At 43.3% G+C, this 19718-nt stretch overlaps 1 protein-coding gene across 6 annotated transcripts in view; it reads left to right on the top strand.

The window, feature by feature from the left end:
• Syne2 (spectrin repeat containing nuclear envelope protein 2) overlaps positions 1-19718 on the top strand; it is a 396202-nt gene that overhangs the window by 341412 nt on the left and 35072 nt on the right. For all 6 annotated transcript variants that reach the window (XM_031355750.1, XM_031355751.1, XM_031355749.1 and 3 more), the window contains 6 exons: positions 237-471; positions 2969-3163; positions 6006-6131; positions 13251-13406; positions 15545-15703; positions 16869-17035. In XM_031355750.1, the coding sequence (XP_031211610.1) occupies positions 237-471; positions 2969-3163; positions 6006-6131; positions 13251-13406; positions 15545-15703; positions 16869-17035 (1038 nt within the window). The remainder of the gene's footprint in view (positions 1-236; positions 472-2968; positions 3164-6005; positions 6132-13250; positions 13407-15544; positions 15704-16868; positions 17036-19718) is intronic.

The raw sequence follows: 19718 nt of genomic DNA on the forward strand, positions 1-19718 counted from the left end.
CCTAGGCGTGCTCCCCGGAAGTGCTGGCCAAACGCCAGGTTGTGTGTGTGTACCTTCTAAACTGTGCACCCCCAGTGCTGTGCCCCCCACTCATTGTGTTCCAGGTGAACAGGGCTCAGGTTTCACGAAGTTGTTTGTTTCGTGGGTGTCATGCATGCAAACGTCCGTCCATCCTGGCCAGTTCCTTTTTCTCCATGTTTGTATTAGGAATCTCTCACCATGTTTTTTTTTCCTAGACCAGAATTTGTCTCGGGATTCTCAAAACTGTCAGACCAATGGCAGAGGGCTGCCCGGGGTGTTCAGCAGAGGAAGTGTGACATCAGCAGGCTGGTGACACAGTGGCGGTTCTTTACCACCTCTGTGGAGGACTTGCTCCGGTTCCTCACTGACACCGGCCACCTACTGTCTGCAGTGAAGGAGCAGGAATGTTACAGCCTCTGCCAAACCAGGCGCCTAATCCACGAGCTGAAGGTATGTGTGCACGGGTTGGCCGTGAGAAGCACACCAGGTGAGGGAGCTTTATTGCAAGATGTTTGCTCCACTGACGTTTTATTTGAATTTATTTTTATTATTTTTATTTTTAGTCACATGTATGGACATGTGCATGTGAGTTTGGGTACCCCAAAATGGCCAGAGGTGTTGGATCCTCCCTGGAGCTGGAATTACAGGTGGTAGTGAGCCACCTGATATGTGGGTGCTAGGAAGTGAATTCTGGTCTTCTGAAAGAGCAGAGTATGCTCTCAGTCTCTGAGCCATCTCTCCAGCCCCCTGAGATTTAATGTTTTCTGTTATGATCCGAGTGTGTTCTGTGCAATGGGAGGCCAGCAAGGTATGACCACCCACAGCCTGGTCCCTAGTCTTGTGCAGTGTAAAGTTTTGTCTTACTGAGAAGTAGAAATGCTCTCTCTAGAGTGTGAAAGAAGCGTGCATGCCAACGGGTGGGTAGAACAGGAGACGTCTGTGGTGATAGGATCACACCATTCAAACTCTGAGGTACTGGCTAATGTATAAGTTATCCACAGGTGTAGTGACAGTTAGGAGACCTGCTTGCTCTTCAAGAGCAAATTCAGGCAACCAAATGTGCATCAGAAGGGTTTAGAGGCTGGCAAGATGGCTCAGAGAGTAAAGGCAATTGTTGCCAAGCCTGAAGACCTGAGTTCAATCCCTGGGACTCACATGATAGAAGAAAAGAACTAACTCCCCACAAGTTTTCTTCTGACCTCCAGATATGCACTGTGTGGCAGATGTACCCCACCCCGACATATATTCTATAAGTAAATCAACATATAAAAAATTAAAGGGAAGCTGCTTTATGAGCATATGATTAGAGTAAGTTACTAAATGTGTTCCTTCTTTATTAGAGGGGATCGCTCTCCACTAGAGATGCAGACAGTTGCCATATCCCTGCCTGAAATGCTGGGCTGGCCTCTCCCACTTACTCAGTCATTCAGGATTGAGCACCCTCTCTGTCCTGGTGTCTGTCCTTGCCACAGTGTAAGGACTAGACTCTGCTCTTATCAACACATCTAGGAAATCAACTAGAGGGCTAATTAACTTCATCAGTTAAAGAAAATACCAGATTGAAATCACCTTGTATATATAATTAATAGAGGAGCTAGTAGCTACCTTAGATTTGGGTGGTCTCTGGCATTTCAACTGGGACCTGAAGGTGAGTAAGAAATGAACCAACCCCACAAAGATTTGGGATGTGGTTTGGATGTTACACTTAAAGGGAAAAAAAGAGCCAGAGAAGATGCTAGGGTTTTGTCCAAAGCATCTTGCTAAATCGTGCACCATTGACCAAACCAGGGAAGAGCAGAGGAAGCCGGGCCTCCTGTCTGAGGGGCACACTGCTCCTTTGGAAGCATGACTCAGTTAAGAGCCCTCCTCTTCTCTGTGCTGGAGATGGCTTGTTTCAGTCTGCCTTAAGCCTTCGGTGTCATATTCAGGTCAGGTGTTCTCTTTGTTCTTTCATGCGTTGATCAGCGTGTGTCATGAGTTTGACTACATGCTTGGGGGGGGTATTACCTTTTCATTTGTTCTCTTTCCTGTTTTTTTACTATCATATGCTCACTCTACTCTTCTGAGTTACTCTGGTGATAACCTATGTAATTATTTCAGTTCAGAGACTCTAGTTGTTTTCTTTTCTTTTTTCTTTTTTTTCTTTTTTTTTTTTGACTCTTTTTTGCTTTTATTGATCAAGAACTTTTTTTTTTTTTAAATAAAACCCACATACGCACACACACATCTACATTCATGCAAGATGCCTGCCACGCTCTGGCTACCCTTGTCCTGATCTCTCATGGCATCAGACCTCGGTGGTCTCACCCAGGAAGCCACCCTGTAGTTCCCCATGTCAATAGTTGTTTTCTTAGTGCTCTGAGATCCCTATTGCCTTGTACATTTTTATTTTATGAACATATAAATATAATATATAAATATACATATATATTTACATGTGAACATGCAAACATATAACATATAAATATTTATATATACTATATTGTATATGCATGCATACATACATACATATATACATACATACATGCATACATACACACACACATACATATACACACATTGTGTGATGTCCCCAGAGGCCAGAAGAGGGTGTCCTATCCCCTGGTACTAGAATTACAAACAGTTGTAAGCTGTCATAAGGATGCTAGGAATGAACCGTGGACCTCTGGAACAGCAGTCAGTGCTCTTAACCACTGGGACAATCTCTCAAGCTACCCAAGATTTTAATCTGCCAAGAGTCTTATCTGTTACTGATCCTTGGAAGTTATCATATGACCACCTCATCTGGAAGTACAGACTTCCTCAACATTAAACATTACCTTTCCATATGAATGTGTGTACTCATGCACACACACACATGTAGAATTTACCGTTTAAGAGAAGGTCTAGAGAAATCTACAATCACATTTTCATCAGACCAGAGCCAAACCCTTTTTTTCCTTTTTAGAGCAAAGAGATCCACGTTCAGAGGTGGCGAACAACCTACGAACTGGCCTTGGAAGCTGGGGAGAAGCTACGGGACACATCCAACCCAGAAACTAGAGAATTCATAGACAGACAAACCAGCAGGCTTCAGGACACCTGGAGGGACACTGAGCTTAGCCTGGGAGAGATGATCAGCCGGCTTCAGAGCACCGCAGAGGTACATGGGCGCCACTGCCAGATTCTGCATGTGGCTCTTGGCTGTGGGACGGGAGGAGTGTTTTTTGTTTTTTTTTTTAAATCCTTTACTCTGAATTTTTCTAATGAAAGTTAGTCCTTATTAATATACAAGTCATAACTGCATGGGAAAATTGAGTATTGCAAATAAAAACACTTGAGATGCTATGAAAATACTTACTTTGGGTCAGTGAGATAGCTCAGTAGTTAAAGGCACTCGCTGCCAAACCTGCAACCTGAGTTCAATCCCAAGAATCCACCTGGTCGAAAGAGAGAACCAACTCTTACAAAGTGTCCGTTTGTCGTGTGCTATGGTATACCTACACCCACACAGTCACATGTACTAAATAAATAAATGTTAAAGGAGAGATTGTGAAAAATGAAACATTGAAATCCTCTGGATGTTCAGTACACAAAGCTAACATTGCACTTATGCCCTGCCTGGGGTATAGTAGATGAAAATAAGCGCAGCATGTTGTGGTTCTCTGTGCTCATCAGAGAATGCATTTTCCCAGAGATGCGAGTCTCTTGGGGAATTGCTCACTGTGTGGTTAAGAACTGAGCTGTTTGGAGTCGGTAGTAGGATATTCTTGGTTTTGTTTTGGTCCATGTTGTTCTCAGGGACTGAACTGTTTTAAACTTATAACCAACCCAACACTACAGTACTCTTGGGTTTTCTTTTTTTTTTTTTTTAATTATTATTTATTTACTTTATGTATATGAGTACACTATAGCTGTTTTCAGACACACCAGAAGAGGGCATCAGAATCCACTACAGATGGTTGTGAGCCACCATGTGGTTGCTGGGACTTGAATCTCTGGAGAGCAGTCGGAATTCTAAACCACTGCCATCTTTCTAGCCTGCTCTTAGTTTTTCAAATGCAGTTTTTATTTTTGTTTCTCTTGTCAGAATACTAAGCTATTTTTGTTTTATTTCATTTCTATGCTCATTTCTGACATTCCTCTAGTCTGTTGTGTGCACCAAAAACAGAGACCCAAACTACTCGGAGAAAGTTTTCTAAACCAAGAGTAAATTTGTGTGAATTGGTCAGAGCACTGTGCTATGGACAGAGTACTGTGGGGCAAGGGGAACTGTGCCACCAGACAGAACTGGCAAGGTCGAAGCAGATTCAAAAAGCCCCGGTAACTCTCATAATTGAGAACAGTAGGTGTTAGAATCAGCTTCCAGCCAGGCTACCTCTCCTGGAACACATGACCACAACACCCACTAAAAGGACCATGACAACCATTGTAGCATAAGAGCCTAGAGTTCTCCATGGTAATAATGTATCTAGATAGGCCCTGAGTGTTTAGCCAATGAGCTTCCCTTCCTGCAAAAGGTAGTTAAATCCCTGGCTCACCCCGAGTAAAATTTATGCATTCAAATCCACCATGAATAAAACAGTTTGGACAAGCAAGGACTGTCTCCTTCATCAGGGATTCAGCGGGGGGGGGGGGGGGCTTCATTGTAAAGAACCTCCCCTAGGTCTCTCTTAGAAGGTCCCTCTTCCAGCCCCTCCTACTTAGCACTCACTCAGAGCTAAACTGGATTTTGCCCCAATCTCAGACTAGCATGAGCCCCTAGACCCCTATTCCCCAGTCTCCTCGTTGTCCCTGGGTATGCAGGAGTTTGAGAACCATAGCACCCATCCCAGATCTAGCTGTTTCTCACCCAGAAGACCGTGGACTGAGACCCCTATCCTAGACTGCTTTCTGCCCTTCCCTTAGTGTCATTCCCACAGTGCTCCGGTTCCCAGAGGCAAGGCAGACATGCAGCCTGTCACCCCTGCATTTGGGCATTCTGACACCCCAGCAGCGAGGCAGAAACACCGATTGACAGAGTACCTGAGTTTTCTTGTACAGACTATGTGAAGTGTGTGAGCTAGCAGACACAGACTGAGCGTCATCCCTGTTGCTAAGAGCGTGGCATAAATGAGTGTCAAGGTAGAAGAACTTGCACTGGGCAGGGTGCCTCTCTCTTTGCTTCTGTCTTAGCTGAGCTCCAGAGAGTTATTCAGGGGCCTCCTTTAGGAAGGGTCTAACCCTTGCCTGGTGCCACCCCCAAAATGCTTAGGGTCCGTACTAAAGACTAGACTGATCTGTTATCGTATGTGTATACACTTTTAGTGAGTTCAGAAATAGAAACTTACCCCAATGAATCAGATCTGAACACCACAAACATGAAAATACAGGCACCTTGTTGGCTGGATTAGATAAGGAAGAGAGATGCTTGTCTCTTACCTTGGTCTTTAATTTCCTATCTGTGAGCCAACGGATATTCTCCAAGCCCCGACACACACATTTTAAAATGTGCCGGCCAGTAGTACTTTGTGTCTTAAGGTTTTCCAACTGCAGTGACTTGGTAAAAGCTTGGAAACTCGTTGCAGGTGGAGAGAGGTGCTACAGTGTGAAGGGAACCGGGCATTAGGAGAGGCTGAGGAGCGGGACAGAAGAGAAGGAGGGGAGGGAACCGCAGTGTGCGTTGCCTGACTCTGCCATTGGGACACACACTCAAGGTGTAGATGCTGAAAGTCAGTCTTCACAGTAGCCACAGATGTGGATGCATGCAAAACCGACATAGAATAGAGAGATGGAGACAGAGACAGGAAGAGAGACGTCCCCAAACCTATCCGTACCGGTGACTGACATGTATGATATGCCTTGTGCCCCTTCAGGTCAGTCTGTATTAGATGAGGAACTGCCTTCGGTGTGGCTTATCCAAACACACTTAAAAGAAAGCGTGTGTGCATTAAATGAGCTGGTCTAGTGTATAGTTTGGTCTGGAGAGCCATGTTCTCACTAGTTTTACTACTGTTTCCAAATAGACCTGGGACCAGTGTAAAAAGAAAATCAAGAAGCTGAAAAAAAGGCTGCAAGTTCTGAAAGCACAAAGCAGAGATCCCCTTCCTGAACTCCACGAGGCCCTCCATGAAGAGAAAGAGCTGACTAAGGTATTGACATCTGAGCCAGCGGCCAGGATAATCACACAGCTGCCTCGTGGGCACTTCAAATGCTTGCCTGCCTATTTTTATGATCAAGAAAAGTGTTCTAGTCAGCTGGAAGATTTTGCCCTGTCCTCTGTCTAACACCATTCTGGTTGCTTAAGGTGTTAGAATCGATGCTCCATATGTTCCTTGTGTAAAGATGAGAAAGGACTTTTGCAAAGCAGTACATTGTAGGCTCTTGAGGTAGTTCTCCTTCATGTTCTCTTTCTATTTCCTCTCTGAATGTAAGACCTGGAGTCATCCCAGCACTTGGGAGGCAGAGGCAGGCGGATTTCTGAGTTGAGGCCAGCCTGGTCTACAGAGTGAGTTCCAGGACAATCAGGGCTATACAGTGAAACCCTGTCTCAAAAAAAACAAAAAACAAAAACAAAAACAAAAAAACAAAAAGAAATACAAACAAACAAAAGACCTGGAGTCTGAGACTTTTTTTTTAAATTGAGTGTGTGGGGGGGGTGTGGTTTGGAGGTCTGAGGACAGCCTCAGGTGGCAGTCTTTGCCCTACACCTTGTTTGAGGCAGGGTTTTTCTTGTTTGTTCCCATGCTAAGTCCTCCAGGCTAGCTGACCTCTGAGCTTCTCTGGGATCCTCCTATCTCTGCACCCCATCTTGCCGTGTCACGGTTGGAGTCCTGGGATCACAGGTGTGTGCCACCGCACCTGACCCTGCACGAGGGTCCGGGGCTCTAAACTCAGGTCATGAGGCTTCCACAGTAAGCACTTTCACCCACCGAGCTGTGCCCCTGACCCTGAGATTACTGGAAATCAAAAACAAAAAACAACCAAAAAATGTTTATCCTCTGACCAAATGACCTTGCCTTGGAAGTAAGTGAGGTATGACTTAAAAACTCACTTTGAAAACCCATAAGAGTTGAGTTCTTTTGATTAAGTATACCGCTTGCAAAAACCCTCTGAAGACTGCTCTGCCTAATTAGCAGAGGGTCTTGAACATCGAAGGTCTTTGCAGAAGGTGGGATGGAATTGTAGACAGAAGCTAAGATCACTTAACTCCAGGTCAGGGACGCCCTATGTCGATTTCTTGTCCATCTGTTTGGTGGCTAGGCAACATTTTGAAAATCTTTTGGAATGGTCTTTTAATTTTTTACTCTTCTTTCAGTGACTAGGGATTGAACTAGGAAAAAAAAAAAAGAACTGCTGGTCTTGTACTGGAATCTTTGTCAAAACGTAGGATCTTTCTTCCTGTACACATTTTCTCTGTCTTAAAAATTCCCTACTGAGTGGGGCGGTGGTGGCTCACGCCTTTAATCCCAGCACTTGGGAGGCAGAAGCAGGCAAATTTCTGAGTTCAAGGCCAGCCTGTTCTACAGAGTGAGTTCCAGGACAGCCAGGACTACACAGGGGAAATCTGTCTGGAAAAAAACAAAAACAAAAACAAAAAAATTCCTTACTGTACTTTAAAAGCATAACAAATAGCGTAAAAGCTGGGCATTGAGGGACATCCCTGTAATGAACACTAGCACTGGGGAGGCAGAGGCAAGAAGACCAGAAGGTCAGAGTCACCCTTGACGACATAGCAAGTTCTAGGCCAGCCTAGGCTAGGCGAGACCCTCTCAGAATTAACTAGTTAATGAAAATTAACAACATGACAGAGGGCTAAGGCTATACCTCAGTGGCAGAGTGCTCCGTAGCCTGTACAAAGAAGGCTCTACTGAGCTCCTCCTTTTGTTTTTAGGAAACAAAAACATGGTAAATGGTTATCATAGTTATCATCCAGGTAGAGAAATGAACGTTTCAAATTCCCTGTGTACTTGTCCCTCTTGGTCTCCACAGCCCTGACCCTGCTGTCCACCACCTCATATGTCTATGTATTATTTTGATACATAGTTATGTTGTTCTCAGTGGAAGAATAGAATCTCAGCCTCCTGGTCCTAAACTCCTTAAAGCAGCCCCATTCTGTATAGCATGGGCTACCATGTTTCCCGTAAAATTCTGCTTCCTTCCCACTGCCGTTAATATGCACCATATACATACAGTCGGTACTTCCTTCTGCAGTAATTGATACCTTTGTTAGTCTGGACTGTAAGGTAGTGTCTGTAGTCTGTCTGTTGTCCCATCAAGTCAGCCCTCTTGGGGACTGCCTGTTGCTATTTTCCCCCAACTTTTGTGTTTGGATTTTGTGGCCTCCATTAGAACAAGTTGATTATTTATTCTTAATATGCTATCTCTTTTAAGTACATATGCATGTCTTTTTTAAAAAGATTTATTTGTTTTATATATATGAGTACCAGAAGAGGGCATCAATTCCAGGTTGTGAGCCACCATGTGGTTGCTGGGAATTGAACTAAGGACCTCTGGAAGAGCTTTCAGTGTTCTTAACTGCTGAGCCATCTCTCTAGCCCCCTTATGAATGTCTTCAATCAGACAGTTTATTCTTCTTTTCTTTCCTTTCTTTTCATTCTTTTTTTTTAATATCACTGGGTGAACAATAGATTTGTAGATTTTTTGTTTTGGGTTTTTGGTTTATGGTTTTGTTTTGATTTGTGTGTGTGTGTGTGTGTGTGCATGCACATGTGCATGTACCTGTATTTGAGACAGAGTTTTGCTATGTAACCTTGACTAGTATTATCAAAATCTTAATCTTCCTGTCTCTACCTCTAGAACTGATATTGACAAGTATTTGTCATCATTGCCCAGTGATTTTTGTGTGGCTTTATTATAGGTGAATATGTGAATATTTTTCTATATAACTGTGCCCTCTTTTTCTATAGAAAGTCTCTATCTATAACTCATAGATTATACTTTTATATCTTCTCCTAGATGTTTCTACATCTTTAGATGTTTAGTGTTTATAAGCACTGCTTTTTAAATCCACATCTTAATTTGTTCCAGAATTGATGTTTGCATATGTTTTTAAGTGAAACCTCATTTTAAAATGTTATTCCGGTAGATAACTATGTAGCTTCTTGGAGCCTGCTTAATAGATGCCAGATATCAAATTAACATAGAAACAAGATTTGTTCCTCAGTTTTCTTCTCTTCTTCATTGGCTTAATATCAAACTGTTGTTAGCAGGCATCACAGCCATGGGAGGTGAGGCAGAAAGATCAGGGGTTAAAGCCAACGTCAGCTGCATACAGAGTTCAAGGCCAGACTGGCTACATCAAGTTTAGATCAAGATGCCAGTAACAAAATGAGAGAATCTAATGTTATTCTCCATTGAAATGCTGGCGTTTTCTTCCATAAAGTCCAGAAGCCTGTGCTGACTAAAATGCAAACCTTTAAGGACCTCGTATCTCTCCAAGTGTCACGGCCCTCGGCTTCCAGCAGAGTCTGCAGCTTTTATGAGCTCAGCCCCACTTATCAGTGGAAACAATCATGACAGAGATCCACAAATTCATCCAACCAGTGACCAGATTCCAAAGCAAAACCCACGTAACTGGAAGCCTATCTAGGACTGTGGCTACTGTCCCAGAGTGTCTGTGACCCGGCCAACCAGTCCCAGCCTCCTTTCCTCATAAAGTTACATCCCATTATAGCCAAGTTCATGTGAGAGTAACAGCACACAGACACATGATAGACACATGCCACATACACAGTATACATACAACACACATACCACATACACACATACCACACACAACCATACACACAAACACACACAACATACATACCATACACTACACACACACCACATATACCACACATCCATGTACACATACACACCGTACACATGCATACACACTCTCACCATAAACACACAAGTTGAGCATTCCTATTTCAAAAACTCCCCAAAACTCTGAAATATGAAGCATTTCTAGTTCTAAGCATTTTGAATGAGGTATGGTTAGCCTGCCATGTAATGTCTCTAAATACAAAGCTTTCATAGATTCCTGGCTAACATAGACTCTATCTATATCAGTGGTTCTAAATCTGTGGGTTGTGACCTCTTTGGGGGTTGACTGACCTTTTCAGAGGTGTTGCCTAAGACCATTGAAAAACACAGAAGGGGCTGGTGAGATGGCTCAGCGGGTAAGAGCACCAACTGCTCTTCAGAAGGTCATGAGTTCAAATCCCAGCAACCACATGGTGGCTCACAACCACCCGTAATGAGTTCTGACGCCCTCTTCTGGTGCATCTGAAGACAGCTACAGTGTACTTACATATAATAAATAAATAAATCTAAAAAAAAAAAAAAGAAAAAAGAAAAAAGAAAAACACAGAAATTTACATCACAACTCATAAAAGTAGCAAAATTATAGTTATGAAATAGCAATGGTAATAGTTTTATGTTGGGGGTTACTATAGCATGAAGAGCTGTATTAAAGGGTCACAGCATTAGGAATGTTGAGAACCACTGCTCTATATTCCATTATGAAAATTGCTACAGTAGACATCTGACATTTGTTGAAAGATTAATGCATTGGAAAAGTTCTAATTTTAAAATAAATTTCAAATAATATAGTCACATGGTTCTAAATTCAGAATGTTCCTAAGATGTATATTAGAATTTTTCTCCTATTCATTACTTACCATAATTGATGTGGGTAATTTGTTGAATATTCTTCCCAGGATAAGATATTCTGTGCATGTAAAAGCACATGCATATATGTATTCATCTTTTATTCCCTTTCTGTACATGTATATATATATGTGTGTGTGTGTGTGTGTATATATATATATCTCCTTGTGTGTGTGCATGCCCTGACATACATGTGCATGTGGATACCAGAGGTCAGTGTCCAGTGTCATCTTCAACTGTTCTCCACTTTATTTGCTTGAGACAGGATCTCTCACTGATCCTGGAGTTCACTGATTTAACTAGGCTTGCTGGCTAGCAGGCCCAGGGATCTTCATCTCTCTGGTGCTGGGAGGCATGCGCCCACCATGCCTGGCTTTTTCACATGGGGGTTGAGGATCCAACTCAGATCCTCACTCTTGCACAGCAAGCATTTACCGAGCAACTACCCATCCCCTTTAGTTCAAATGGTAGAGCAGAAAACCGGGACTGGACAGTCTCACTATACTATACTAATACTATAGTATTAGACTAATACTAATAGACAAGGTTTATGCTGCCCTGTTGCTGTAGGAAATACAGCTAAAGCCTGGTAATATGCTGCTATATATAAACAACTTGAAGTTTTATATCATGCTCTATATGGGTAACTGGAATTTTACAGGTAATTTTGCAGTGCAGACCATTTATCAGACTAAAGATAAAGGAAACTTATCTGGCTGACTTATTCTCTTTTGCCGTCATTTTCTAGCAAATCTGGGGCATTTTAACTTAAAGGTAGTAGCATTCTTTGGTTGGGTGGATGGATGGTTTTTTCCAAGGGAAGGAACCCAGAGCCCGTTGTGTGCTAGGCAAGTACTCCACTGCTGAAATACACTCCCAGATCTGAGGCATAGTTTCTGGAATGTTCCTACAGAAGTGATCATTGGCTGTAATTAGCTCACATACTAGACCTCCCTATATATTATTTGATTCCCTTGTTTGTCCTTCTCTTAACACTTAAGAACATTTTAAAGCTCTTAGCCCTGTGTGGTTGTAGAAAACCTCTAACCCCAGCTTAGGAAGCTGAGGCAGGACTACAAGTTGGAACCCAGCCTAAGCGAAATAGGGAGGTACTGCACAGTAAGACCTTGTCATTTCCCAACTTGCATGAAGCCCTGAGTTCAGTCAATCCCCATTACTGCAAAACCAAAACCAAACAGATAGACAACGACCAAAAAAAAAAAATTACTGGTACAAACTAAGCAAACTGCTTTCCTTTCATTCATACATTTTGAAATCTAATGATTCAGGATGTACCAGGCGTGTGGCGGGTGCCATGATGAAATACAAAGCAAATTGAGAAGAAAAGGGTGTATTTCAGAAGCAGTGTTGTTCTGGTCCCTGCCATTCTGTCAGTACAGTCTGTTGGAGAGATGCATGCTAAGCACATAGCTACATTGTATGCATGTGTGTGGGTTGTGAGACTATAAAGCAGAGTTCCCAGGCTGGGGATATAGCTCCATGGTTGAGTGCTTGGGATTAAAGGTGTGTATCACTGTGCCTGGCCATTTTTATGCAAACTTTGAAAGTTTCCTCTGGACCATTTTATGAGAAACATAGAGAATTTAGCAGGTTAAGAAATCATACCACTCTAGCTTTTAGAACACTGAAAAACTATCAATGGGAATTAGTGCCTAGTTACTGTAGACTCTCTTCGGACTGATCTCTGATGTAAATAATACAATAGCTTCTTTCAGAACTCATCTGAAGGGCCAGAACAGAGGCCTGGAAAATGAGCCATACATAAGGAACCCTAAACACAGCTAAAGCCTCATAGATTCTGGGGTGTCTGGGCTGGTCCCTTACACTTCCCTCTGCAGTGAAAAGGATTGTTTTTATTAATTGCTACATTTCATTGCATCTGAAAGCTACTTCATTTTAAAAACCCATCAAAGCTGATGAGTTTAGCTCAGTAGTGTAGTCTCTGCCTTGCTAATGTGAGGCCCTCGGTTTGATCTTCTACACATGAATGAATGAATTAATGAATGAATGATAAATATAGGAAGCTATCTGCTAATTTAATCGCTGCCAGTTACCAGCAAGCAATTTCCCGATCATTATATTCAGTTATTTAGAAAATCAAAAATAGCTCCTTCCAAACAGAACTTGTCACTTTATGATGGCCAGCCACAGGAGTAGTGGCATACCCAGGCATTTTGAAAGTGAGAGATCACATTTTATATGACTTCTTAACATACTTTCTGGGTCTTAATCCAGAAATGTGTGGAAATTTTGCTTTTCTTACATTTCGTACGCTGTGCCCTCTAAAGAATGGCAAAGGGGGATGGTTTTCCAACAGAATGACTTTATTAAACTCCAGCTACCTGAGGGAATGAGCTGGAAGGGAGCAAAGACTGTCGGTCCCCTTGAGAGAAAGGTGACTGGAGGCAGCCAGGCAGGGCGCGGGAGCGGCTGTTTCTCATTCCGAAGGTCCCTCCCCTTCCCAGGCTCCCCTCCCCCAGAGTCTAATCAAAGGATTAGCCTACAGGTTTGGAAACAACAGCAGCTGGAGTTGAAGGCATTTTCCCCTTTCTCCTTGAATTTAAATGCAGGAAGTAGAGAACTCTCTGGCTAACTGGACACACAGCTTGAAAGAACTTCAAACTATGAAGGCCGACTTGAGCCAGCACATCCTGGCGGAGGACGTGACAGTTCTGAAGGAGCAGATCGAGCTTTTGCACAGACAATGGGAGGACCTCTGCCTGAGAGTAAGTCAGTCAGCTGCCTACGGGGCTGTGGAGGGTGGTTTGAACCCTACCAAGGCCAAAGGAAAGGATCCTGACTTCGCTGAAGCTGGGGCCCTTAGGCTCTGGGCTCCCAGTGCCTCTGCTCTGGGATCCTTGTGCCTCTGCTGGTTCCTTTAGGGGGCAGCAACCCGTTTTAACAGATTGACCTCTTTGTTTTAACAAGAGTTCACTGTGCAACTTTGCACAACACTTCCACCGAGTTAGTTTGGTCTGGTTGGTTGGTTGGTTTTGTTTTGTTTAAGATCACCTTAAGCCGGGATGGAAGCAAGGGTCGTGCTTGTGAGCCACTCCGTGGCTTGCTTAGAGAAAAGTACCAATCTGCTTATTAGGAGAGATATCTCTGACCCTCCTATGTATCTCTCCTTGGCCAAACACCAGAGCCTTGATGCCCACAGGCATGGAAGCAGTTATCTGAGAACCGGGCTTCCGCCGCATTCAGATATTTAGTCTTAAGAGCCTTTTACACTCTGAAGTGATTCCGGCCTAATGACCTTAGCAGATCACTTGTACTGGATAAGAATGGAATTCTCTTTAGCGTATTGCACAGTTCAAGTCTATGACAGGATATAAAGGTGGAATTAAAGGGTTCAGTTAATCTTAAAGACCCTTGTTTTAAGGATATATAATTCTCAGGAAAAGTTAATTCCTTAATCTGATTAATTTTTTTTGTATCAATGAATTTTGACATTTGTAAATTCCTGGGTTCTAAAGACACCTTTCATTACATTTTGAAGTAAATAGTATAGTTTACAAAACCTTGATTCTTAGTAATTACAATGTACTCTAAGTGTCTTTTAAATTGTTCTAATTTCTGTTTCCTGTAAGTGAGAACACTCCACTCGGGATCTGTGAGAAGTCTTTAGAGTTTGGGAGGACTCAAAGAGAGCCCCCAGATGGTCCGGATTGTCACCATTGTGGACTCAATCCTGGCACATAATGCCAGGAGTTTTAAAAGCTAAAATAAACAGATTTCTGGAGGAATGGGAGCAAAATGCTTGTTTTTCTTAGGATAGATTTCGGGCCTTTTAAATGCATTTGGCTGGGCGGGGACAGTGGAGCATTTGGTATCTTGACCTCACTCTGGGAAGAGCAGAAGTTCTTTTGTACATAGCTAGAAAAAAAAAATCTCAGGAGAGTGCAGCCGTCTTGTCTGTTTCTATAAAATGGGGTGCTAAAACTACTGAAGAACTCTTAGCTACCCCCTTTTACACTACCCCATTTAAGATTTCAATGATTTTTTTCAGAAACTGAGAATAGATGTACATTTAGAAAGGCTGGTTTGAATTATCTAGATGTAAATTTAATTGCTAAGTGTTAGCCTTCTAAGAAGGGACACCCCTTGCCTGATTTTAGCATAATAGAACACTGGGCATTTGGGGTCAGCCTGCTTGCTCCAGACCAATTTTTGGTGACATATTCATGGTTTCCAGACAAAAACTACAGTGTGTAAAGACAAGGTAAATTAAATGAATTGTTTGGGGATTTGGTATTTTTGTTTGTTTTGTTTTGTTTGAATACTCAAAAAAAAAACTTTTTATTACTTTTAAGGTTTCCAGTTAATTTGCATTGCTAATGATAACTGGGTGGTTTTTGTTTTTTTGTTTTTTAATCTTGTGATCTGGATTTAAATAAATTAATCTTCAAAATAAGTAAGCAGGACACTGCCTTCTGGATATAAAGACTTGAATTTCCGAAAGGGAAAAGCTTTGGGCCACAAAAGTTAGAAGTTATCTCGAAAGAGCAGTCATGTAAATATTGAAAGTACAAGGAAAACAAAAACCAAAGCAGAGCCTTGATTGATTCTGTATTCACCTTAACCTTTCTGGCTTAGGCTCCATGGCAGCACAAAGCACCCTCATTTTGTCTTTTGTTAGTTTTTATGGCGGTCATCATGGGTGGAAAAACTTTTGTTAATGCTAAGTTTGAGGTTTTAAGAAAAGGAAACTGGTTGCAGAGACACTGGCAAAAGTGAATGGCCTTGTGTTCCTTTGTGCGTGTGAGAGGTGGATGAGGTGGGGGGGGGCGTGCTCATGGGTTTTGAGAGCCAAGGGATTTTCCTTCCCTGCTATCCTCAGCTGCCCAATGCATGTCATACCTAGGTGGCTATCCGCAAGCAGGAGATTGAAGACAGACTCAATTCATGGATCGTGTTCAATGAGAAAAATAAAGAACTGTGTGCTTGGCTGGTCCAGATGGAAAACAAAGTTCTACAGACAGCAGATGTCAGCATTGAAGAAATGATTGAAAAGTTACAGAAAGTGAGTGGGGGGGGGGGGGGGGGGGGGGGGGGGGGGGGGGGGTGCCCCTTGGATGCAATGGAATATGGCTATGGGCTTCCACAGGGCTTCAGGACCTAAGGTGTAACCAGCGTTTCCATTCCAAGGGACTATTTTTGATTTTTCTGAAGGAGGGGATGGGAGAAATAGAAAGCGAGAGCCTGTCATATGCAGTGCTGAGGTGGGCTGCCTCCCCTCAGCTGGGAAGACTCGCCAGCGATGGGATCTAGTGAGTGTTTAGTAGAACCTAAGCCAAAGAGGTCGCCTGCAGCAATGAGGCTCATGGAAGAGGTCACACCTCTCCATTAATAAACCCTGGGGAAACTGACCTCAGGCTGACTCAGTCAAATCTGTCTAGCCTCAGCTCCACATTTGTGATACAAAACCGAAGGGCCTTTCATTAAGAAAGAACCTGAGGGCCTAGGATATAGCCCAAGTGGTAGAGGTCTCGCCTTGCATGCACGGAGCCTCGAGTTCAGTCCTTGGCTCCTCGACCCCGCAAGGATAAAGACAAAGAACATACCTACAGCCAAGAATGTGAACACATGCCTACCCCAGCACTCAGGAGGCTGAGACAGGAGGATCCTGAGCTGCAGGCCTAGGTACAGAGTCAGAGAAAGTCATTCATTACTGTTTTAAGCACTTCGTAGTCACCCAGCTGGTATTCCTTGAAGAACTGTTGTCAAGTGTAGGGTTTTTGTTTTGTTTTGTTTTGTTTTGTTTTCCAATTAAAACTAATGTAGCCAGGGCTGGAAAGATGGCTCAGTGGTTAAGAGCACTGGCTCTTCTTCCAGAGGGCCCAGGTTGAATTCCCAGGACCCACATGGCAGCTCACAACTGTCTGTAACTCCTGTTCTAGGGGAGCTGACACCCTCACACAGACACATATGCAAAAAAAAAAAAACAAACAAAAAACAAAACAAAACAAAAAAACAATGTACATAAAATAAAATAAATAAATAAGCTAATGTAGGCAACATGGTAGAACTGCTTGCCTGGAGTTTAGTTTCAGCCTAGACTACGGCGTGAGACCTGTCTGATAAAATAAAAACAAACAAAAGGTGTGTTAAGAGAGAACGGTGCCCTGGGCCGGAGAGGGATCAGCCTGGAGGTAATGGCTCCGGCCTTGTGCTCTGGTCCCTGTCAGGACTGTATGGAAGAAATCAGCTTGTTCACAGAGAACAAGCTGCAGCTGAAGCAGATGGGTGACCAGTTGATCCAGGCCAGCAGCAAGGCCAAGGCGACTGAGATGGAGGAGAAGCTCAGCAAGATCAACGACCGCTGGCAGCATCTTTTTGACGTCATCGGATCAAGGTAAGGCCTGGCCTAAGATACTTTGTATTTAGTCCTAGAGATTTCCTCACGGAGCTGGTGAACTAAGTCTGGTCTTCCTGTATGGTAACCTGGCAGGTTATAAGGATACAGATTTGCAGTTGAGGGGAGATGAGGAGAAATTCTAACTTGAACAATACATGGAAATGATATTTGAGTAAAATTTGACATGAATTGTGTGTGTGTGTGTGTGTGTGTGTGTGGCCAGGCGGTGGTGGTGCACACCTTTAATCCCAGCCCTTGGGAGGCAGAGGCAGGCGGATTTCTGAGTTCAAGGCCAGCCTGGTCTACAGAGTGAGTTCCAGGACAGCCAGGGCTACACAGAGAAACCCTGTCTCAGAAAACCTGAAAAAAAAAAGTGTGTGTGTGTGTGTTGTTGTTGTTGTTTGTGATGCAAAGGATTAAACTCGGCCTCACGTGCTAGACAAGTATTCTACCACTGAATTACTGTTTGATTGCTGCTGCTGCTGCTGCTGCTAGTGTTATTGTGTTGGTCTAAGTTCCCCAGGCTGGCCCTGAACCAATCTTTCTTCCTCTGCCTCCCAAGTTGTGAGAGCTACAAGCACTTGCCACTGTGCCCAGCTAGATTTGTTTTAAACAAGAATTGGAAACATAGTTCGAAAGAGATCCTAAAGGGGTGTTCTCCTTCAGAAACTCACCCCATGCTAGAATTAATGTGCCCCCCATGAAATTATGCCTGCCTGCTCTTGCCTCACTCTGTGTAGTAACAGTTGGGAGCCCTTGACTACCCCCACAGCAGGGGCCCAGGGCCAAATAAGGGTCCTTTGTAACCAGGTCCTTGATGGGCCCCTGGCCCACTGGAGAATACAACTTTGAATACTGGTCAGCATATCTTAAGGTGTGACCACAAAGCTCTGTTCTCCAGTGCAGTTTTGTCCAAAAGAGAGGTAGGAATATTGTCTCCCGTTAAACAGTGGTGATGCCCAAAGCTTGTAGATGGCTTGCGATTTCAAACCTTCTCAAGAAAGACGGCACCTCCTCCCCGGACCACATGTTTTCGCACTGCAACGTGGTTTTCTGAGATGTCTGCTATGGGATCACTCCCGCAACATTGTCTGCCAGTGGCCCAGCGCGTTTCACACGACCATGTGCTCAGGTGTGAGCATGAATGTGATCTGGAGTTTAGGGCAGAGACTGTTAAGATTTGGAGATAAGAATAGAATGGTGTTAGTGATGTTACGTGTCCTTTGCCTCACTGAACACTGGAAACCGCATGTAAGTGATCCTGATTCAGTCAGCAGAGGCAATGGCCAGGTGGGGCGAGCTCAGCAGGCAGGAAGTAAGAGGAGCCACTTACATTAATGAGAGTGCGTAACTGGCAGCAGCAGAACCAGGCATATGGAGAGTCTAGCTCCTGTCTTCTGAGGGTGGAGGGTGGAGACAAAGACCTGCTACCTACATCGTCCTGAGTGAAGGTCTGGAACTCCCGATGGCCACTGCAGGCAGTGGAAGAGACCCTTGGTATGAGAATACAGGTATGATGTGGAACAGGAGAAAAACCACCCAGGGAGGGATAAGAAGCCCTTTGGCCTTAAGTGTAAGAAGAGGGGGTAGCATGTGTTTGTTTTTTTTTTCAGTTAGATCACTTTGTAGATGTTAGCAGGCTGCTAACACTACTTATGGAGGAGGGACAGAAATGACTGCCCCATCACATGTATGGAGGTTCGAGGACAACCTATGGGAGTCTCCTTCTATCAATGTGGATCTCAGGGATAGAATTCAAGATGTTAGATTTGGCAAGACACCTTTACCTGCTGAGCCATCTCTCCAGCCCTCACTTAATTTTTAATGTAATTCTGAACAGTTGATGCCATCATCCCATTTTATAGATAAAGAAACTGAGGGCTGAAGTTAAATAACTTGCCCAACTAATAGAGACAGCTCAGAATGCAACAAGGATCTCAATTCAGGCAGCTGCCACCCTCCTGCCACTATAACCCTTCTAGTTGGAAACACACAGTGAAGAGAGCCCTGTGAGATTGTCACCATAAGCCTAAGTTAAAGTTGAAGGCATGGCCTGGTGTTCAGAACTCTAAAACGCACAAAGCCAGTTCTCATTCACTGGTTAAAAAGCAAAGAAAAGAAAAACTATTACTCTGGGTTTATTTTCAACAATTTTCAAAATAATTACTGCAACATTACAACAAGATTCTTTTTTTTTCTTTTTTTTTTAAAGATTAATTTATTTATTTTATGCATATAAGGGCATCAGATTCCATTACAGATGGTGTGAGCCACCATGTGGTTGCTTGGAATTGAACTCGGGACCTCTGGAAGTCAGTGTTCTTAACCACTGAGCTGTCTCTCCAGCTCCCACAACAAGTTTCTTTCTTTCTTTTTTTTTTTTTTTAAAGATTTATCTATTTATTTTATGTATATGAGTACTCTGTAGCTGTACAGATGGTTGTGAGCCTTCATGTGGTTGTTCGGAATTGAATTTTAGGACCTCTGCTCACTCCAGTCAACCCTGCTTGTTCCAGTCGAGCCCGCTCTCAGTCCCTGCTCACTCTGGCCCAAAGATTTATTTATCATTTTACATAAGTACACTGTAGCTGTCTTCAGATACACCAGAAGAAGGTGTCAGATCTCATCACGGGTGGTTGTGAGCCACCATGTGGTTGCTGGGATTTGAACTCAGGACCTT

Source organism: Mastomys coucha, unplaced genomic scaffold (assembly GCF_008632895.1).
Source record: "Mastomys coucha isolate ucsf_1 unplaced genomic scaffold, UCSF_Mcou_1 pScaffold6, whole genome shotgun sequence".
In the NCBI taxonomy this organism is placed as follows: Eukaryota; Metazoa; Chordata; class Mammalia; order Rodentia; family Muridae; genus Mastomys; species Mastomys coucha.